General features: G+C 38.2%; 1 protein-coding gene across 1 annotated transcript in view; it reads right to left on the bottom strand.

Moving 5' to 3' along the window:
• Window positions 1-24,126, bottom strand: part of LOC122804663 (protein phosphatase 1 regulatory subunit 37-like) — a 1,708,176-nt gene that overhangs the window by 1,623,066 nt on the left and 60,984 nt on the right. The window contains exon 2 of the mRNA XM_044074645.1: window positions 10,244-10,341. Coding sequence (XP_043930580.1) covers window positions 10,244-10,341 — 98 coding nt within the window. The remainder of the gene's footprint in view (window positions 1-10,243; window positions 10,342-24,126) is intronic.

The following is a 24,126-nucleotide window of genomic DNA, read 5'->3' as shown; positions in this document are numbered from 1 at the left end:
GGAGTGTAAATCAGAAACTGCACTCTATGGAAACACTCTTCTCCTTGGAGGATGTTGGCATCTGTGCAGTCACAGAAACTTGTTTCAGGGCCACAGAGAGTACCCCAGCCTTGCAAGCCTGCAATGGCTTCCACACTTTCAGACCACAAAATGAACATGTGAAAACCAAAGGAGGAGGAGCATCTATCTTCATTAAAGATAAATACATCCCTACACTGGTTAGACAGGAAAACTCCATGGAGTTACTCCAAGTTCAGCTAACTGTGGGTAAGGCCTCCCTTCAGGTCATTGTTAGCTATAGGCCCCCTTCAATGAACCATGATACCCACACTGCTTATTTAGACCTACTTGACTCAATCAAATTACAACAAAGCACTCTAGTCATGAGCGATTTTAGCTATCCCTCCATTGACTGGGAAATTTATATGAGTACCAGCATGCTCGCACAAATGTTCTTGGACTTTGTTAACACTAATGCCCTGGAACAAATAATATGCAACCCCACAAGGGGCTCAAATATTATCGACCTGGTCCTCACCAAAATGGGTGACCATTGCACCACCACAAGTATAGGACCCTCACTGGTTAAATCTGATCACAAATCAGTCACACTTGAAGTAGCTATAACACCTGAACCCCTCTTAGGTGAAACCAGGCAAAAAAATTTCACCAAAGCTAAATATAGTCTCCTAAGGAATGGCATAAATAATCTCAAAGTTCCTGTTCCCACAGGTGGCATTGACAACTATACTAAGGTATACAGAAATGCCCTGTACAATCACTTATACAAATGTATTGACACAGCTCTACCTTATAGGATCGAAACAAGATCCTCAAGAAAAAAACAAACCTCCCTGGTGGACATCTAGCATTAATAAGTTATACAACAAGAGGAAGACGTTGCTGTCTAAGAATAAAAACGAGAGGTCTCAGCACTGGAAGAACACCGTCCTCTGCTTGAAGAAACAAACAAGACAATTTGTAAAATCCTTTAAGGGCAACTGAAAAAAAATCAGCAACCATAACTAAGGATAACCATAAGGCATTCTTCAGCTGTATCTGTAATCTAAAAGGTAGGACCCAGATGTGTGCTGAACTAGCTGTGGATGACATCACACGCACTGATCCTGTGAAAATAGCTAACCTATTAGCTGACAGGTTTGGCAAAAATGCCCCCCCCCCCGTCCCCTCCACACATTACACAACACATTCTCTCTACATTTCACTCACTTTGTATCTCCAAAGAGCAAGTCATTAATCGTCTCTCCAAGACCACAATCTCAGCCTCTGTGGGATTGGATGGTATCCCAGGTTGCGTTTTATATGGTCTAAAACATGAGTTACCAACTCCATTAGGTACTCTCTTCAACCACAGCCTGAGTACTGGTTTTATCCCTGCTGAATAGAAAACAGCAACCATCATCCCCATTCATAAAGCAGGTACAGCAACAGACCCAGGGAACTACAAACTCATAAGCTTAACCAGCCTTATCTGTAAGGCCATGGAACGGATCATCATAGACCTTATAAATAAGGATATAGGTGATCTCCAAACCTTTGATTCAACACAGTTTGGTTTTGTCAGAGGTAAGTTATGCCTATTAAACCTGGTGGACCTCTTCAAGAATGTCACCAGAGCCATAGACGAAAGCATATCTGTGCATACAGCCTACCTTGTCTTAGCCAAGGCCTTCAACACAATCCTACATTTGGGGATCATTGATAAATACTCTCAGTTGAATATCAACCCTTATGTCATCAGGAGAGTTGCTAACTGGCTCACCAACAGATCATGCTCTGTCAAAGTTGGGGACTTTACCTCAACCAGCAGACCTGTCACCAGTGGGGTTCCACAGAGGTCAGTGCTGGGACCTCTATTGTTTGGAATATACTTCTCAGAAGTTCAGGCCAAAACAGTGGAGCTGTGGCTGACTAAGTTTGCTGACAACTGCAAATTAGGTGCCATCACTGAATCCCTAAATGACTTACACAAACCAATGACTGGTGCCAAAGCTATGGACTCAAACTCAATGCCAAAAAATACATTATCACCCCCTTCAGTAAAAATGATATCCCTGCAGACTATCATATAAATAATAATACCCTAAGTAACAACTCCGTGACAGACTTGGGAACACAAATTGACTGTAGCCTAAACTTTGACCACCATGTGTCTATTGTGGCAAGGAAAGCATTTTATGTCACACACCTCATTAGCAAAGGCATTGCCTCAAGAGTGAAAGAGGTCATAACTCCCCTGTGCTTGACCCTCATAAGGCCAATAATTGAGTACAATGCTCCTTTTGGTATGTACCTTACCAAGCACCTGCAGCAACTTGAGAGACCTCAGAGATTTCTAACCAAGAAAATTCTGGGTCACCATCACATGTCACACACTGACAGACTGAAGTCACTGTCACTGTACTCAGTAGCATACAGACTACTTACAGGAGATGTGCTTGGCCTACAGAGCAACCCAAACCTAATGGAAATGCAGCAAATCCCCAAGTAAAATGGGATAAGGGTCACCTGCTCCAGGAACCTTAACCTGGCCTGTGACATAAAGAGGACCTGCTGGAGAAAAAGATATGTCTGTCAAAGATTGCCACTCCACTGGAATAGATTACCAATTCACATTAAACAGAGACCCTCCTATAATCCTGTTTAAGTGTAGCATGGATGACTGAATGGGAAACTATAAATTCCTGCCAGGAATTTCACCTATGACCCTTCTAGATATGGGCAGTCATTACTAACTAAGATCTCAAGTTCTGCCAAGATCCTTTATATTAGGTTTCTCTAGTATTATATTGGGTGCATACAGCTAGGCTTATAAAGACCTTCGGTTCAATAGTTCAGTAACCACCTATGAAACTATGAACCCATTTGCTTGGTGTCCTATCTGATAGGCATGTTGTGTATCCACAAAACACATAGCATCAGAATTACCCAATATAGGGACAGAAACCTCGCCTACAGCATAAATAGGACATGCTGAAGGGACAGGTATGTGTCTCAGAGACTACCTTTCTATGGAAGAGGCTTCCCATCCATGTCAAGCAAGGCTCTTCCCTAACCCAATTCAGGCATAATTTGGAACAGTGGATGGGGAATTGGAAATTTACCCCTACTTTGGCACCTACATCTGTAATAGATACAGGCAGCCTGTAAATGCTTGACCATCCATGTCCAAGTCTACATATACCCCATAAAACAACCCTAAGGTATTAAACTGCCAGATACATTTGGGAAGCAAGGCTAAGCTTACAAATGCCCCCGGGAGTCATTAATCTAGTAATTAACTACAAGCCTATGAAGCTATGACTTGCATCAATTACCTTCACTGGACATGTCCATTGCTAAAGTACTTTACATGCTGATGAACTACAGTTTGTCCATACAACTGCTACCTTTTCTTGCCCTTCTAGCAAAAAAAAAATGTTATTTTTGTGAACCAGATTGTAAGAGATGCAGAAGAGTGGTGTTCCAACATTGCAGGGTAGCACACCTGTGCATTAGACAGTAAAAAAACAGAAATACATTTAGCTGGTAATGATAGTTTTATTAAAAGAACTTCATTGGAGCTGTATTGTTTACAGCATACATTTAAATTTAAGTGCATATAGTTATCTAAAAGCCTGCATTTATAACATTAATTTCCTGTTTTAACTTTGGAAATATGGTAGCTGTTGAAATGGGACAGAGAGTCCTTATCTGCTTTTAAAAATATATATTATTGTCCTTTGTATGTCTTATCTCATCAATGTTTCTTATCCAGGCAAACTCTATCTTTAATTTCATACATATATGGCATATAAGAATGTGCATAAAAACCTCAGTTGATTAATCACACCATAAAAATATTTAAAAACAACTGAGAATGCATAACCTCATGCTTTCATAACTCAATATTTATACATAAAAGAAATAATGTCATTATACATTATACTCGAACAATAATATTTGTCTCATCCATATCATTATAAGTCAATGAAAAGCAGAAAAGCAGATTTGGATTTTTTCATTTTTAAACCAAATACTATAAACTTATTTCAAATGCTGAAGCTTCCACAGCAAATTGATGATAATATTGTGGTAGTTTAATGCCAGCACTGGGAATAAACATTAAAAAAAAACGACTTTTATATAATAGCCTCTAGCTTCATGCCTGCTATAACCCAAAATTGTTTGCAAGAAATGAGACCAGTCACAGATACACTGTGGAGAATGACTTAGAACACCTATTCATTTACTAAAAATGGACCTTTAGATGGCATACTGAAATTTGCAGTACTATGCACGGTGGTACGGCAGTAGCATTGTTACCTCACAGCAAGAGGTTCTCCCGTTCGATTCTCGGCTTAGCTTGGGAGTGCCTTCTGTGTGTAGTCTGCATGTCCTCCCCACGGTTGGGTAGCATTTGAAAGACATGCGTGCGTAAATGGGCGTGCCTTCATTGAAGGTTGGGCATCGAGCTGGCACCTCGGCATTTCGTAAAAATCTACTGCCAATCATTAGTGGACTGGAGTTCCACTGTGGCGACCCCTTATCGGGAAAAGACAAAAGACAAACAACAACAACTGAAATTTGCAGTAGTGTGTGTGCGCGTGTGTGTGTGTGTGTGTGTGTGTGTGTGTGTGTGTGTGTGTGTGTGTTGGGACGGGGTGCGCACACTTGTGCATGACTTTGCACAACTAATTCTCCTTCATCAGATGCTAAAGTAAAAAAATAAATAAATAAAAAAAAATAAAAATAACATCTAACCCATAGATTTAACACATCAGATACGTCACTGTATTCCTGATAGCTCAGTTTCAGGAATCACTGAGACAGCAGATGATAACATGAGCATATAATTCCTATCATCATAAATGTACAACTTACTTACAAACAACTGAGCTGTGAGTTACTCTGCCTTATTCTGTGATCTTCATTTGAGTTACACATTGTTAGTGTGCAAACTTTTAAACTTCAGCCAAGAACTATAATTGGTGCACTGCCCAAATATCAGTTGTGAAAACTAGCACATTGTCTTTGTACAATCTGCACAGCTAAGAAACACAGGCTAGCAGGACACGGTTTTCATTTAATAATTTATTTACATTAACTGTTACAACAAAAAAGTAACACCAGATCCTGTGTGCGATATTACTTTCCACATGACCAGAGAACAGAATGCAGCAAAGAGCTATGAGAATGGCTACTGTAGCATAAAATGGTAAATATGTTACAAATGCAGATCTTGGCATTCCAGCATGTAGCTTTCTTATGGCACAAACAAGAAGAAATGCCCCAGAGGAACAACATTACCCACCACCACTCCTATGAGCCACATACACTTTTAACCAGGGAACTATCCATTCCATTTCACAGACATTTTCCAAAAAGTACCACATCTCACATGCATACAGCCAGTTGTGAAAACAGATGAGCCCCAAGGAAAGGTGGAATAAGGCAAGGCTGAGTACAAGCCTAGCTTAAGAAGAAGCCTTTGTCATGTAGATGTTAAGGCATCGACAAAAAAGCAGAAAAGAGAATCACAAACAAACTTCTGTACATGATGAGAAATTGCTGTTATTTTTCTTTGTGCAACAGAACGTAAACTACCTCAGGAAAGAGGCCTCCCCCTCAAAATAAATGTGTAACGTGAATCATTACGGTGCCCTACCACTGGGATACTGTATGATAAGGTTATCTGCCTTTGGAGAGAGACTGAAAAAGAATTGCCCACTAAAGCCTCTGGCAAGCAGTTTTGATCTTTCACCTTAGAAACAGTAAGAAGAATATAATAATTTTGTGTCCCTGTCCTCGAGCCACTAACTGAGCTGGGAGAATCAGATGGGAACAGAGAAAGACCAATCAATCTTTTTTCTGCTCCTGTAGACAGAAACCCCACTCACTTCTCATCAGAAACACCTGCATTCTGTTGATAGAAAGCAAACCATTTCCTGACATGTTTTGATATGGGTACCAACACCTGAAATCTATGTTTTAGTTATTTTATGTGTACATTTTGCAGATTTACAAATGTCGTACAATGGGATGAAACATGACTACAGATAACACCAAAATAAGACATATGGTTAAATGCATGGAAAATAATAGCGGAAGTGCTGATAGATGCCATTATCACGTAAACAGCAGTTGTCGGCAGAGAATTAAAGCAACATAAATACATTTGATGAAACAAATCAAAGACATAAGACAAAAATAATTCTTACACAGATAGCTGTCATCAGCTTATGCACAACTAGCAATAAATAAATTACTCTCCAAATGTTTCAGGGTTTCAGGTTGTATTTCCAGAAATTACTGTAAAAATTTACATTATTTTTATCATTAACTTTGATGCTTCAGTAATTGCAAAACGCACAACTGCTGACTGTAAATTAATTTGCATGATTAAAAAAAAAAGTGTAAGAAAAAAGTGGGCCAGAGAGGGATACAACATACTGCATTGTTGTTTTACGGCTTGATAGAAACAAGTTGTGACTGAGAGAATGAAATGTGAATGCAGAGAACCTAATTTTCATTAATATAATGATAGTAGTACAGAATTAAGGCTACATGTCTTTAGAAAATGTATCTTTTACATTTTAATAATAGCAATAATAATAGCATCATGCTCACATGTTAGCAGGGGTCCTTTTCCTGGAAACAGGAATAAGATGAATACGTGGGAACAGTGACTCTACTGTCACAGGGATGCTGTTCTTTAGACAGATTAGCTGCCGAGGCCCTGCTATAGCACTCTGTTTCCAGAATGATCACATGTGACCTAATGAATGCGATTCCCTCAGTCTCTTTAACAGTCATTTATATTGCATAATGGAATACACACTATCCTGTGCCTCACTCTGATAAGCAGTTCAGGGAATTTTCTAGTGTGCAGTAGAAAAGGCATTTGTGTACGCATATTACATTTGTATTTATTTGTTTTATCCATTCATTTACCAATCAGGCTTGAGGAGTAATCCCATGGGACACTTTTCAATCATAACTTCAGGTTTTTCATTCTCAATCAAGTATATAAAGTTATAATATTGCATTTAATGCTTTCATATTGAAATGTCAGTACCTGCAACACTGAGTGCTGACAGACTGAAACAAAAATAAAAACCCAGGAGAAGAGCGAATCTCGAGCATTGGTCTTCTTTTTACTCCACATCCTCTAGACTTAAATATATATACCGACTCATAGATCACCATACATTAGAGAAAAGGGAATATTCTGGGAAATGGCCATCTCAGACTTGGCATATGTAAGTCCATTTTTCAGCCATTCAGTCTCCATGTTTCATGACTCAGTCTAGCATGGCCTGACATTTCAAATGGTTATCCATTTAACATATTCCATCCACAGAATAGAACAGGTAGAGCATGTTGTTATCTTTATCTTACTAAACATACCCTCCAGTTGACAACTCAGTAGTTGGATGGGAACTGAGAGAGGGAGGGAGAGATAGAGCATGGCGTTAGTAGTCATCATTTTGAGGCTGTGATAGAAAAGAATGGAAAGTAATCTGCTAAATACGAGGACATTAACTATCCATCCAGTCTTATAAAGTAATCTGCTAAATACGAGGACATTAACTATCCATCCAGTCTTATAAAGTAATCTGCTAAATACGAGGACATTAACTATCCATCCAGTCTTATAAAGTAATCTGCTAAATACGAGGACATTAACTATCCATCCAGTCTTATAAAGTAATCTGCTAAATATGAGGACATTAACAATCCATCCAGTCTTATAAAGTAATCTGCTAAATACGAGGACATTAACTATCCATCCAGTCTTATAAAGTAATCTGCTAAATACGAGGACATTAACTATCCATCCAGTCTTATAAAGTAATCTGCTAAATACGAGGACATTAACTATCCATCCAGTCTTATAAAGTAATCTGCTAAATACGAGGACATTAACTATCCATCCAGTCTTATAAAGTAATCTGCTAAATACGAGGACGTTAACTATCCATCCAGTCTTATACAGTAATCTGCTAAATACGAGGACGTTAACTATCCATCCAGTCTTATAAAGTAATCTGCTAAATACGAGGACGTTAACTATCCATCCAGTCTTATAAAGTAATCTGCTAAATACGAGGACATTAACTATCCATCCAGTCTTATAAAGTAATCTGCTAAATACGAGGACATTAACTATCCATCCAGTCTTATAAAGTAATCTGCTAAATACGAGGACATTAACTATCCATCCAGTCTTATAAAGTAATCTGCTAAATACGAGGACATTAACTATCCATCCAGTCTTATAAAGTAATCTGCTAAATACGAGGACATTAACTATCCATCCAGTCTTATAAAGTAATCTGCTAAATACGAGGACATTGACTATCCATCCAGTCTTATAAAGTAATCTGCTAAATACGAGGATGTTAACTATCCATCCAGTCTTATAAAGTAATCTGCTAAATACGAGGACATTAACTATCCATCCAGTCTTATAAAGTAATCTGCTAAATACGAGGACGTTAACTATCCATCCAGTCTTATAAAGTAATCTGCTAAATACGAGGACATTAACTATCCATCCAGTCTTATAAAGTAATCTGCTAAATACGAGGACGTTAACTATCCATCCAGTCTTATAAAGTAATCTGCTAAATACGAGGACATTAACTATCCATCCAGTCTTATAAAGTAATCTGCTAAATACGAAGACATTAACTATCCATCCAGTCTTATAAAGTAATCTGCTAAATACGAGGACGTTAAATATCCATCCAGTCTTATAAAGTAATCTGCTAAATACGAGGACGTTAACTATCCATCTAGTCTTATAAAGTAATCTGCTAAATACGAGGATGTTAACTATCCATCCAGTCTTATAAAGTAATCTGCTAAATACAAGGACGTTAACTATCCATCTAGTCTTATAAAGTAATCTGCTAAATACGAGGACGTCAACTATCCATCCAGTCTTATAAAGTAATCTGCTAAATACGAGGACATTAACTATCCATCCAGTCTTATAAAGTAATCTGCTAAATACGAGGACATTAACTATCCATCCAGTCTTATAAAGTAATCTGCTAAATACGAGGACATTAACTATCCATCCAGTCTTATTACAGAGGACTAGCAGCAAAGCGGGGCATCAGTTGGACTCCAAGAAATTTTCTATCACTATATTTCAGATTAGGGACCATGAAAACATATAGAATTATAAGACACATGACTGGGAAGGGGAATTATGATATAGCAAGGATTCATTATCTCAGAATCAGGCAAAATGGATGAAGAGCCTTTTAAATGCCACCATCTTTACTGTTTCTGCTACTGGCTGATCAATGGCGTTGGTGTGTGAAAGTCCACAGGAGGACAATGAGAATATACAAGGGCAATTTAAAGCCTGGCGAGGTCTGGCAGTTGGCTTATAGGATTAAGAAACTGTTAACAAGCTGTTTCCTGTGGTCCAATGGTGCAAAGTTTGATTCTGTCAGCCTCCATTGTCTAACTGTTTGACTCTGAGCAAGTCACTTGATCAGACACTACTCCCGGGCAGAGTCTGAAAAAGGTCCATGGAGATCAATACGCTATGCAAGAAAACAAACACAAATAAATAAAGCCAGTTAATAGTGTGTTTGACTATGCAGACTTTGCTGTGGATGCAGTTACAGGTAGTTACAATGGATTAACTTTGTGCAAATTATATTATAACATTTCTCAGCTTATCTACATCTATAGTAATCAGTTAATTATCAAGTGTGTCACAGAACACAGCAAAGAAAACTGCCATTAAATTCTAAAGATTTTGTTTTTATCATTTTCATTGTTTAAGTACATAAGAATTACTGTTTAAGCTTGCTCACGAAGCACCATTACAATATTTAAATCACTTTTTGAAAGTTGAAGATAACATTTTAGTGCATGCTAAGGCTCTGAGCTACTAATGATCTTCATCCTATAGTCTTGGATTTGTTTTGTTTTTTTTGGGGGGGTGGCTGATTTCTGCAAACAGTTCTGTCAAGTCACTGCTGCAAAGAGACATCTGTACTTAGTCGGCTTAACAGTTACCAAATATATGTACATAAATGATGAAACAGGCTAAAAACACAACTCAAAATACAACATAAGTTTAACTACAAACTAGCTGGTACAGTCGTAATGGAAGACTAACATACTAGGCTATAAGCTAAGTTAAAAAGTGAATTTTCAGACTTTTCATGTAAAATGTATTAATGTTATTTAATCTTTGAAGGAAGCATCTTACCTGTAATTGTTGCACTAATGTTGAAATTGGTTCAGCCCCGTGCTTCTCACAACTCTGCATGTAGAATGCTATAGTTTCATCCACAGATGCTTTATGAGCTAGAATACAATAGTGGCAATATATTTTTATTAATACTGTATAAACACTGCTTGTAGATACATGTTTTTTTAGATAAATAAGTGAAGACAAAGGATGATTTTAGCTCAAAATTAAAGAAAAGTGCTAATAAAGGTAAGTGATTATGTAGCTGGCCACAAAATATTAAGCATTATATAGCATAATATTGCCTTGGAATTTGGATGTGAATCTTACAGAAAACATCTGATTGACTAGTGAGTCAGATAGTCTCATTTGTGCATTCTGTGTTGAATAGGAAATGCTTGTAAGAAATGCTTGAAGAATGGCTCAACAATATTGTAGTTTAGATACAGAAAATGGAAATGTTTAAAACATTATAAAGGTAACATTAGTGACTATAATTCTGGAAAAGGTAGCACACACCCTCTTTTAACATTAGATTCAGTTATGGGCAAACAGATCTTTCATCCTGTAGTCCCATCCAATTTGGCATCTAGTGGGTACATTAGTTGTTGGGGCTCATACAAAAAGCAAGCAGCAGTTTCCCATTACTATATTACACTGTGGAAAGTATCACATATAATTCCCCTCCACAAAGGCGGACCCTCCACAAAACTAACCAATTACTGCCCTATAGCTATTGTCTCTCCACTCTCCAAAATACTAGAGAGACGCATACACTCTCGGGTCTCAGACTACCTCCTTACTAACAACCTCCTTTCCAATACTCAACCATGGTTTCCAACCAAACCATAGCACCACCACTGCCTTACTCACTTTTACTAACACTATCCTTCACATAAAAACAATGGCTATCTCTCCTCTGCTATTTTCCTAGACCTATCTAAAGCATTTGACATGGTCCCACACAAACAACTTATCTCTGTCCTAAATAACCTATCCTTCTCACAATCAGTCACCAACTGGTTTCAGAGTTACCTGTCTGACCACCAACAATCCATTGTATGGCAGAATGACATATCTCCCCAACTACCTGTCTCCATAAGGGTTCCCCAAGGATCCATCCTTGGACCCCTACTCTTCTCTGTTTTCATCAATAATCTAGCCTCTGCCACCAAACATGGCACACTCATAAAATATGCAGATGACTCAACCATCATCTGCTCAGCCCAGTCCCTACCCAAACTGCAAAAAGTCACACAGGGTGCCTTTTCCTCTGTTGAAACTTGGTTATCCGATGCCCAATTAATACTCAACCCAAACAAAACTAAACTACTCATCTTCCAACCCACCAAACATACTCAAAACAACTCTCACTTTAACATCACAGCAAAAAACAACACCACTATATACCCAACTGAACACACCAAATTGCTAGGAGTGGAAATAGACAATAAACTAAAATTTGACATTCACATATCCATGACCATAAAAAAAGTCCACAAAAAACTAGGAGCATTATACAGAAATAAGCAACTTCTCACCAAAGCAGCAACAATTTCAGTAGAAAATTCCCACCTTATCTCCACCCTATGTTATGCCTCTCCAATATATACCAACCTAAGGCAATGCGATGTAAACAAGCTAGAGATCTGCTACAACAAAATCGCCAAATTTGCCACAGGGACATCCTACCATAGTCAACACTGTCTCTCACTTGCTGAACTTGGCTGGCTTGAACTCCCTCACCTCCTTCAATGGTATCAACTCTCACTCGCCCACAAACTAGTAAACCATCCACTAAATGTCCCATCCCTCCAGAATCTACTCCAACCCTATCGCACCACCAGACCACTAAGATCCAGCAACAAAAATCACTTGCAGTTCACTAAAGCCAATAACTCTGCTGGTGAAGCACTATTCTCTTGCGCCATAGCCAAATTATGGAACTCCCTCCCACCCACAATTACCTCCATACCCTCATGCACCCACTTCAAAACTTTACTAAAAGCGCACCTAAAAACATGCTGGCTATGCCCTTGTAACTCCCACTCTAATATCACTCACCCCATCCAACCACTACCTTTCTTTCCACTCCACTAACTACCTTGATTATAGCAATTTCAGAGGCTCATAAGCCTAGCACTTATTATACAGCAGGAACTTCTTATTGTAACATTTGTTAATGTCTGTTATGTACTTCACAGATAGATTCTAGTTGTCTACTGATGTACTATGTTCTTCATCTGTAAATATGTTGTAAGTAATTGCTATGTAAATTGTTAATCGCTATGTAATCCAATGTAACTACTGTCTGTTTGTTTTAACTGTGGAGCTTTTCTCCACGGGCCTCCGCTGAAAAAGGACCTACATCCAGTCGGACACTCCCGGTCAACAAATATAAATAAAATAAATTAAATAAAATAAAATAAAATAAATATATATATTACCTCTGGACAACATACTGTCATAAAAAAAACTAAATAAATAGTGTGAACAATGGTTCCTCCAGAAAATGACTGCTGGTTTCAGCTATGGTGGCCCTCTGGATCCCTGGCACCTCAAGCTGCCCAAGTAGTTTACAGACTAGCCAACCAGAATTTTTTTCTGCTCACCATCATACTGCCCTCAAAATTAAATAAACAGGATAAGCAATGACCCATCAGAAAATGGACATTTTTTCAGACATGGCATCCTTGCGGTTCCCTCATGCCAAGCAGCTCATGTATGATTGGCTTTTGAGGACTTGAAGAGCAGCCAACCAGCAATTTTCCCCCTGGTACCGATTGCCCATAGCACAGTGCCCAGATCAATAGATAGAGTAGGTTCTGCCCCAGCATAAGGAACAATTTTGATTTCAACCCAGAGTGATGTGTCTGTAATACCATGGTTCTCCCCAGTGTGCACACTGACTTTTAAAGTATTTGAAAACTCCTATATCATTCAGTTCTTATTCTAAAGACTTGTTGCAAGTTAGACTCAAACTGGATCTGTGTTCACTTTGATGATTGATTGTTCTATTTCAAAAACCAAGTCACTGCTGTACAGTTATAAAGTCTGGCCTCATTTTAATGCACAAAATATTCTAAATATAATTTTGCCTTGGTAATACTCTAACCGATGGCGTTAGGACTGTAGTCTACACCAACTTGCAGACACTCTATGTGTATTTTCAACCTGTTACAAATTGCATAATATATTAAGTAACACTAAGCATCCTGCTTTGCTGCTGAGCATAGAAACCCTCAGACTGTTATAAAAACTAACACAAGATAATTAAGCAGCAACAATTTGATACATTTAGCAGATGTAACAGTAGTTCATGGCACTTGACATCAAGCAGCCTCCTTAGACTTCTGACCCCTATATCATCCAGTAAAGCTTTAAATGATTCCCAAAAACAGCAAGCAACCAGGTACCAAAGCAAAAAGACCAGTAATCCATGCTAGCACCTCTGTCAGGTGAAGCAATAAAGCCACGGGTAAAAACTTTAGTGAACACTCGTTTATTTAACAGATTCCAACAGTTCCAAAAACCGGCTGTAGAAGGAAAAATGCTAGCTGGTAAAATATAGTAACTTCTGCACAGCTCAAACAGAGTATAACACACGTATAGCCAACTCTAGTGTTCCACTCAAATTTCAGGCTAAATCCACTCGTAATGATAAAAATTAATCTTTTATTGAAAATAAGGTTTAGCGCTTTCATCTGTTAAAAATCAGACTTCCTCAGAACCAAAATGGAGTACTTCCGGTTCACATTTAAATAACCTTTTTGGCGCCAAAAATTCAAAAGGAAATGGAGCTCTTAAAGAGACATAGTCATAATAACTCCATATATACATACTACTATGCTAAAAACAGCTAAGCATTTCAACAGATCCAGTGTGCTGATATAAAAATAAAATGACAATATAAATAATAATTGTGGTAAATAAAATACACTCTGCACATACTAATTTCATCTTAAAACATACTCTAAATATATGTAATAGTGAAATAATAAAACTTGCATGACTAGTGCTCATAAATTATAACAAGTCAACAAGAATCAAAATACAATGGCAACATCCATGATATATCTATGCCATGATTAAAAATGTTTTAATACTTATATTTTCATTTATGCCAGGTGACCTAATGGCATCTGTCAAAATTTGCCACTTACAAAAAAAAAAAAAAAAAAAATTTGCCACTTACTTTCTTTCATGGCTAAAAGTGCTTTCCAATTTCCCCATAAGTAAATACTTCTACGTGATCTATAATGGCAAATTTAAAACCATGTGATTCACCATATATGGATATGTGTTTATAAAGTGCATTATTATTATCTTTAATCTTTATCTTATAAATATGTTCATATACTCATTTCCTAAGGACTCTCTCTGTTTTGCCTATATAGAATGCGCTGCAGGCATAACATGTAGCAATATATACGACTTGTTTGGCGCTACAATTTCCTGCTTTGCATTTGATGTTAGTCTTGTTGATATCTCCTAACTTAATATTGCCTACCTCATTTATGGCATAACATTGTTTACAGGTACCGCATTTTCTAGTTCCCATCGAGAGCTTTGTATTATGTACAGTTTTTTGTTTAGAAGCTTTCTCCAATATTTTTTTAATGTTGGGTGCTGTTTTATATACAAAGCTCAGATAATTGCCCAAAATGGTGCATGGCAAAGATTAAATTCCAGTGCTGTCTTAAAATATCTTTAATATATTTCGTGTAAGGAGTATACATCAAGACGCAAACTCGATTACAGCACATACCTACATCATCATATCCCTTCTTTCTATTATGAATCATCATAAAATTTAATGACTTGCCCAATAAGGGTGGAAATGTTTTACCCCATTCATTCTTCACATAGTTAGAAACTTGTGATAATAGGGCTGAGGGGTATCCTCGATTGCTAAACATGTTACTTATTCGGTCAACTTCCCTATTCATGATTTCTCTAGTAGATGACATGTGAGCTGCCCTAATACATTGTCCTTTATAAACATTTTTGAATATATGGGGAGGGTGATAACTATTAAATTCAATATAGTCATTTGAAAAGGTTTCCTTCCTATGGATTTGTGAAATAAATCCCTTATCAGAATGGCTGATATATGTGTCCAAATATGCTATGCCACTCTCACTGATATTATGAGTGAACTTTAAAAAATTTGTTGTGTCATTAATAAATTCCATAAAAGAATTAATCTCATCTTTAGAACCCTTCCATAAGATGAATAAATCATCCAAATATTGTGTATACTATGCTATATTGGAATAAAATTGGCTCTTGAACACATATTCTGTTTCCCATTCCAACATGACTAGATTGGCAAAAACGGGGGCACAAGAGGCCCCCATAGCCAAACCTTTGCATTGCCTAAAATATTCACCTTGAAAATGTATATAATTATGGACCAAAACTAGTCCCATAATATCTACCATAAGGCATATGCGGTCCCAGTCCATGTTTGAAAACTTCCTCAGATATTGCTGAAATACTCTAAACATATATCCTTAGGGATACATGAAAAAAGATCCACTATGTCTATGGTGATGAAAATGAGATCCTTATTCCATATGTCTGATGTAAGCTGACTAAGAAACGTCCAAGAAGCCTTTATTAAGTGAGTGATTTTTTCATAAATAGGTTTTACCCATCTATCAATGGCCACTCCTAAAGGATAAGTTTTGGATCTTGAACCAGAAACTATAGGTCTAAAAGGAGGCTGGGTAATACACTTGTGTACTTTGGGAATTCCTATAATAGTGGCCAGAGTCGGATATTCAACTTTTAAATATTGGTAGATCTCACTAGTAATTCTATGATCAATAAAATATTCTTCTAATGTTAGATCAATTCTTTTGTAACCAATATTAATCTCATTTAACGATACTACTTCATAATTATTTGATGAATACAAAATATTATGCATTTCATTAACATAATCAAATGTATTATATATCACAATTCGACCCCCTTTGTCGGGTTTCATTAATCTAATATCCTTATTGTTAATAAATTGATTTAAACATTGTCGTTCTACTTCATTCAAATTGTCCTCAATATCTAGCTTATAACTACTGTTGGTCTTAAGATTTTTCTTAAATTTATAAATATCATGACACACCATCTTCTCATAATTACCCACTTGATTATTTGATATGGGTATATACGTACTTTTCTTTTTTAGTCCAAGATGTTCTGTCGGTCCTTGTTGCGTGTTATGTTCTCTAAACTGCATAGCTAAATTGAGTCTTCGACAAAATAATTTGACTTCTTTAATAATATCCACAAGTTGGAAACCCGTAGATGGAATAAATTTCATACCTTTACTGAATAATGTAAAAAATTCTGATGTAATGGTCATACTGGTATAATTAAACACCTTAAACCCATTGTAAGTATGAATAATGTTTTCCACTTGGGTTTTATTCCTATCATTATGTTCTGGACACTGTTTGCTATCTTGACTGTCAATCTCAACCGTGTGCGTACTATAAGATATGTCACATACTAAAGATTGTTTAGGAAACTTATCTGCTTTAACTATTTTATTTGATTTTTTGCCGCGGGGTAAAATCTGCCCCCCTGAAAATTAGTTTCCTTATTGAAATATTTACCTCTATTTCTATTATATATTGTGTTGTCAATGGAAGTTCTATCCTATGGCCATATATAAGCTCCATTTTGGTAATATAACTCTACGTCTCTCTGTATTTTCTTGTTCTTCCTGTTGAATATTCCTTTGGCCTTTTGTTCAGCATAGTATAACTGTTTATCATATAAATCTTTCCACTGTGTAAACGATATATCATTTACTATATCTTGGTTCAGTTTCTCAACCTCTCGAATCAGGGTAGACAATTTCTCATCGTTGAATTTGATAAGCATATTCATATATTCTACACCAAAATTATCAAACATTTTATTAAATACATTAATAGTACCTATGTTGTATTCCAGGCCCATAGGTCATTTAAAAAAATCTAAGGCCTTTAGGTACTATTTGCAAAGAAATACACTTGGCTAAATATGCATTGTCTATCTTAACATTCTTTATATTTAATCATTTCTTTCCAAGCATATAAATTGAGTCTCTTATCGAGCCCTTAAAAGGGGCATGTTGTCTTGCTTCGTCTTGACCACTACCATGTTCAACATTAGTACCAAAATCATATTCATCCCTTAAATATAAGTCAAGACAGTCATAATTATGTTGACCCACTGTCCTGTTCATGCCACCTGAAACATGTCCAGTGACTTTATTATGTTTATGATAATTGTTTCCAAAGAAACTGGATACAAATCTATTATCATTTTATTTTTATATCAGCACACTGGATCTGTTGAAATGCTTAGCTGTTTTTTGCATAGTAGTATGTATATATGGAGTTATTATGACTATGTCTCTTTAAGAGCTCCATTTCCTTTTGAATTTTTGGTGCAAAAAGGTTATTTAAATGTGAAATGGAAGTACTCCATTTTGGTTTTGAGGAAGTCTGATTTTTAACAGATGAAAGCGCTAAACCTTATTTTCAATAAAAGATTCATTTTATCATTACAAGTGGATTTAGCCTGAAATTTGGGTGGAACACTAGAGTTGGCTATACGTGTGTTATACTCTGTTCGAGCTGTGCAGAAGTTACTATATTTTACCAGCTAGCATTTTTCCTTCTACAGTAGATTCCAACAGTTGCAGAACCACCAGCAGTAACACAAAATACATAAATGTCTTAAAAGTCTCCGTTTTTATTTGATACACTTCATCAGATGTGTGCCATAGCCAAAATGCCTTTCCCGCTAATAATCTGAACATAAATTTAATTTGATACACTTCATCAGATGTGGGCCATAGCCAAAACGCCTTTCCCGCTAATAATCTGAACATTTATCAGATTATTAGCAGGAAAGGCGTTTTGGCTATGGCCCACATCTGATGAAGTGTATCAAATGAAAACAGAGACTTTAAGACATTTATGTGTTTTGTGTTAGTGCTGGTGGTTCTGCAACTGTTGGAATCTGCTAAATAAACTAGTGTTCATTGAAGATTTTACCCGTGGCTTTATTGCTTCACCTGACAGAGAAGCTTTAAATGAATTTGAAGACACAGATTGTCTTCAGTCTCCATGTAATTATCATAGGATCATAGGAGGTTACTAGGCTATTGACCTGGAGGTCATTTGAAGCTAGCCATTTCATCCAGGTGTAATGCTAATGATACTCTAGTCAATATCTAGGATTGTATTCAGTAATGACTGCCCATGTCCAGGAGGGTTGTGGGCACCATCCCCATTAAGAATGTACAGTGCCCCATCCACTCATCCAGGTTCCTTTTGAACAGTGTCATACAGGTGCTATGCTTCACATGAATTGGTAGTCTATTCCAAAGATGCGACAGTTGGTGGAAGGCAAATCTGTCCCTCCAGCATGTCCTATTCAAGTCACAGGCCATATTTATTTCCCTGGAATGGGTGGCTCTAGTCCCATTTGATTTATGGATGAGCAGGAAATTCATTAGGTTTGGGTTGGAGATTGCTCTGTAAGCCAGGCATAAGTCTCCCCTAAAAAGTCTACATGATACTGAGTATAGTGACAGGGATTTTAGTTGGTCTGAGTAAGGCAAGTGCTGGAGTCCCTTGTTCTTCTTTGTTAGAAACCTCTGAGGTCTCTCCAGTTGCTGCAGGTGCTTTGTACTATACATGCCAAAAGGGGCTTTATACTCAATTATGGGCCTAATTATTGATGTGTATGGAGGAGTTATAACCTTCTTTGCTGCAGAGGCGATGCTTTTGTTAATCGTGTGCTACATAGAAAGCCTTCCTTACTACAGTAGACACATGGTGGTCAAAGTTAAGGTCTCAGTCTATTTGTTATCCCAGATCCCTTACCACTTCGTAGGTACAAAGGGTATTGTTAATTTGATAATGTGAAGGGACACTGTTTTTACTGAAGGGAATAATGACACATTTCTTTGCATTTAGTTTGAGACTGTGACTAAGACACCAGTTGTTGGTCTGAGTAAGACCCTCCTGAAGTACACTGATATAATTTGGGGATTTGATAATTGCACCCAGTTTGCAGTCATCCACAAACTTGGTCAGCCACAGCCCCTTAGTTTTGGCCTGAACTTCTGAGAAGTATATACCAAACAGTAGGGGGCCCAGCACTGACCCTTGTGGCACCCCACTGGTGACAGGTCTGCTGGTTGATGTGGAGTCACCCACTTTGATAGTGTGTGACTGTTTTTGAGCTAGTTGGCAACCCATCTTATAACAAAGGAGTTTACATTCAGTTTGTTAAGTTTATCGGAAATGCCTAAGTGTGGGATAGTGTTGAAGGCCTTGGCCAAGTCAAATTATGCTCTGTGCACAGATTTGCCTTTATCAATGGCTCTGGTCACATTTTTGAAGAAATCTAATAGGCAGGCTCTGCCCTTGATGAAGCTGAATCGGGTCGGATCCAGGGTTTGGAGGTCACCTATGTCTTTATTTATGAGGTCCATGGCCTTACAGATGATGCTGGTCAGACTTATGGGTCTATAATTCCCCAGGTCTGTTGCTAAGTCACCTTTGTGGTTAGGCTGTGATTGAATAGGGTACTTAATGGTGATGCTAATTCATGTTTTAGTTTGTTTAGAAGAACTGTTATCACAAAGGGGGTGTTTTCCAGACTGATCTAGGAGGTGCTCTGTAGATGGGTATTTCTGACGGGTTTTTTGGTTGGTGGTTTAATGGGTCACAGCTCACTAGCAATACTTCTCAAATTGAGATGTACTAAAGATGTGCACTTGTTGAAATTATCTGCCTGGCTATGGCGCCCAATTGCAAGGCAGTATGTGGTGCTCAAACAAGCAGAAACTCACTCAAATGCAGGGCTTAAATACCAGAATCTAAAAAGTTAAAAAAAATAAAAAACTCAAAGGAACCAATGAGGTTGCTTACTCTAAGCCCTAGACCAATCACCCTTCATCAGACAGGTTCCAATCAGCATACTTTTCTCATAAGGGTGCAGAAGGGCCCCTTCCAATCAAAGATGGATTATTCCACATACTAGATATCTAAAGAGAAAATATAATTCTGCATAGCAATTGCAATTTATCCTGCTACAGCAAAAGAAGACCTGGCATCTCTAGTTCTTCCTGACTGATATATAAACTTAAAGTTTGTAATACTTTCTTACTCTGCCTTTATAGGTTCATAGGTTCACAGGTGTGTACTAGGCTAATGGCCCTGGAGCCTTTACAAGCCTAGCCCATAGAAGTGCCCTGGTATTGTGCCGCTCGACATTAGTTCCCAGTGCCTCTATCAAGTAGAGCCACTGGAGTGATTCCCGAGGTGAACCTTCTATTTCCCATTCACTCATCAAGATTTTTCTTGAAGAGGGCCAGTGAGGTGCTCTGGTTGACATGTATGGGAAGTCAATTCCAGAGCATGGGCAGTCTCTGGGTTATGAACCTGTCCCTCCAGCATGTTCTGTTGATTGTGGTAATGAGGTTGAGGTCTCTGGAGCATGTGGTGCGTAGAGATTGGGATTTCTTTAGATACAGCATTTCTAACAGAGCTGGGTCAGACATGGCTTTGTAAGTCAAGCAGTGATTGTCTCTTAGTAGATGATATGAGACAGAGAATAGCTGGATTTTTTTGAGTCTGTCCATGTACAGTATGTATTTAAGGCCTCGGATCCTCTTCATGAGGTACTTCTGTGGCCTTTCCAGCTGTTGCATTTGTCTAGTAAGGTACATTATACACAATGATTGGTCTAATGAGAAAAGACTAGAGAGAGAGAGAGAGAGAGAGATGATGACCTCTTTCATCCTGGATGCAAAACCCTTGGTAATGAGATGTGCCACATAGAAGGACTTTCTGACCACAGTGGCAATGTGGTGGTTGAAGGAGAGGTTTCTGTCAACCTGTGTTCCCAGATCTCTTATAATGCCTTCAGTGTTCAGTGGACTCCCATCAATGTGGTAATTAGTGGGAACTGAGTTTTTCACAAAGGGGATGACAACGCATTTTTTGGCATTAAGATTAAGCCATGGTTACAACACCAGTCATTGGTCTCGGTGAGGCCTTTCTGTAGGATATGTCATGCATAGATCACCCTTCTACATCCTGTGAATTAAATATGAATTAAACCTTCTTAGTATTGGAGACTGTAAAGTGGTGACTGGGGAAAGTGTAGTTAGGCAGCATAGGATGGTGGTTTGTAGGATGAAGTTGGTGAGCAAGAAGAGGAGGAGGAGTGTAAGGGCAGCACCAAGGATCAAATGGTGGAAAATGAAAAAGGGTAATTGTGCGGTGGAGTTCAGGGAAGTGTTAAGACAGGCACTGGGGTGGCAGTGAAGAATTACCAAATAGCTGGATAACTACAGCAGAGCTAGTAAGGGAGACTGCTAGAAAGGTGCTTGGTATGACATCTGGACAGAGGAAGGAGGACAAGGAGACATGGTGGTGGAATGAGGAAGTACAGGAGAGAAAGAGGTTGGCAAAGAAGAAGCGGGATTGTCAGAGAGATGAAGAAAGTAGACAGGAGTATAAGGAGATGAGGTGCATGGCAAAGAGAGAGGTGGCGAAGGCTAAGGATATGGCATATGAAGAGTTGTATGAAAGGTTGGACACTAAGGAGGGAGAAAAGGACATGTACCAGTTAGCTAGACAGAGGGACTGACCTAGTAAAGATATGCAGCAGGTAAGGGTGATAAAGGATAATGAGGGAAACATACTCAAAATAGAGGAGAGAATGTGCTGAGCAGATGGAAAGAGTACTTTGAGGGGTTGATGAATGAAGAGAATGAGAGAGAGAGAGAGAGAGAAGGTTGGATGATGTAGGGATAGTGAATCATGAAGTGCTGTGGATTAGCAAGGAGGAAGTAAGGATAGCTATGAAGAGGATGAAGAGCGGAAAGGCTGTTGGTCCAGATGACATACCTGTAGAAGCATGGAGGTGTTTAGGTGAAATGGCAGTGGAGGTTTTAACTAGATTGCTTAATGAAAATTTGGAAAGTGAGAGGATGCCTGAGGAATGGAGAAAAAGTGTTTTCGTACCAATTTTTTAAGAATAAGGGTGATGTGCAGAGCTGTAGTAACTACAGAGGGATTAAATTGATCAGTCACAGCATGAAGTTATGGGAAAGAGTAGTGGAAGCTAGGTTAAGAAGGGATGTGATGATTAGTGATCAGCAGTATGGTTTCATGCCGGGAAAGAGCACTACAGATGCGATGTTTGCTCTGAGAGTGTTGATGGAAAAGTACAGAGAAGATCAGAAGGAGTTGCATTGTGTTTTTTTAGACTTAGAGAAAGCATATGACAGGGTGCCTAGAGAGGAGTTGTGGTATTGTATGAGGAAGTCGAGAGTATCAGAGAAGTATGTAAGAGTGGTACAGGATATGTACAATGGTAGTGTCACAGAGGTGAGGTCTGCAGTGGGAGTGACGGATGCATTTAAGGTGGAGGTGGGATTACATCAAGGATCAGCTCTGAGCCCCTTCTTATTTGCAATGGTGATGGACAGGTTGACAGATGAGATCAAACAGGAGTCCCTATGGACTATGATGTTTGCAGATGACATTGTGATCTGTAGTGAGAGTTGGGAACAGGTGGAGGAGACCCTGGAGAGATGGAGATATGCTCTAAAGAGAAGAGAAATGAAGGTCAGCAGGACTAAGACAAAATATATGTGTGCGAATGAGAGGGAGGATAGAGGAATGGTGAGGATGCAAGGAGTAGAGGTGGTGAAGGTGGATGTGTTTAAATACTTGGGATCAATAGTTCAGAGTAATAATGAGTGTGGAAGAGAGGTGAAGGAGAGAGTACAGGCAGGATGGACTGGGTGGAGAAGAGTGCCAGGAGTGATTTGTGACAGACGAGTACCAGTAAGAGTGAAAGGGAAGGTCTACAAGAGGGTAGTGAGACCAGCTATGTTATATGGGTTGGAGACAGTGGCATTGACAAAAAGGCAGGAGTTAGAGCTGGATGTGGCAGAGTTAAAGATGTTAAGATTTGCACTGGGTGTGACGAGGGTGGACAGGATTAGGAATAAGTATATTAGAGGGTCAGCCCAGGTTGGAAGATTTGGAGACAAAGCCAGAGAGGCAAGATTACATTGGTTTGGACATCTGCTGAGGAGGGATGCTGAGTATATTTGGAAAAAGATGCTAAGGATGAAGCTACCAGGTAACAGGAAAAGAGGAAGGCCTAAGATAAGGTTTATGGATGTGGTGAGAGAGGACATGCAGGTGGTTGGTATGACAGAGCAAGATGCAGAGGACAGGAAGAAATGCAAACAGATGATCCGCTGTGGCGACCCCTAACGGGAAAGACGATGATGAGTGTTATATCACAGAGCATATTAGCCACTGTTACTATTGTGTTTGTATGTACTCTTAATTGTCTCAAATTGTATATAAAAATACTCCATTGTACATATGGTCTTACCTTTGTGTTATACAGTTGTATTACCATATCAAAAAATTTACTAATAATTGATTTATTAAATATATTATATCACAGCATTTACTAACTAAAGGAGTTATGTTTGGCAATAAGGTTAATTTTTAGTAATACTTGTTCATAAGGTTTTCAGACTAGTTAGTAATGTCAGTCTATTACCTCCCTGTAAACATTTAAACTCAGACTTATGCCTTCCTAATCATATTATGTTTTTTTTTGTTTTTGTAATTTAAACATAGGACATTCTTCATGCACTGAGTATATGTTAAATTAGAGCACCCCTAAATGGCAGAATTGACTCATTGATGGTCACAACCAGTCATCAGCAAACTTGCTAAACTATACTTTACAAGTAACCTACAGTTTAGCTATAATAAAATCAAAGTCTTTGAAGCTTATTATGAACCCCTGAGGGATATCGTTAGAGCAGTGTACCATCTCAGATGCCA

The sequence above is a fragment of the Protopterus annectens genome, chromosome 6.part0 (genome assembly GCF_019279795.1).
Source record: "Protopterus annectens isolate FY-2018-M chromosome 6.part0, PAN1.0, whole genome shotgun sequence".
NCBI classification, from domain to species: Eukaryota; Metazoa; Chordata; order Ceratodontiformes; family Protopteridae; genus Protopterus; species Protopterus annectens.
The sequence above is the reverse complement of the archived record's forward strand: the minus strand, read 5'-3'. Positions and strand labels throughout refer to the sequence as shown.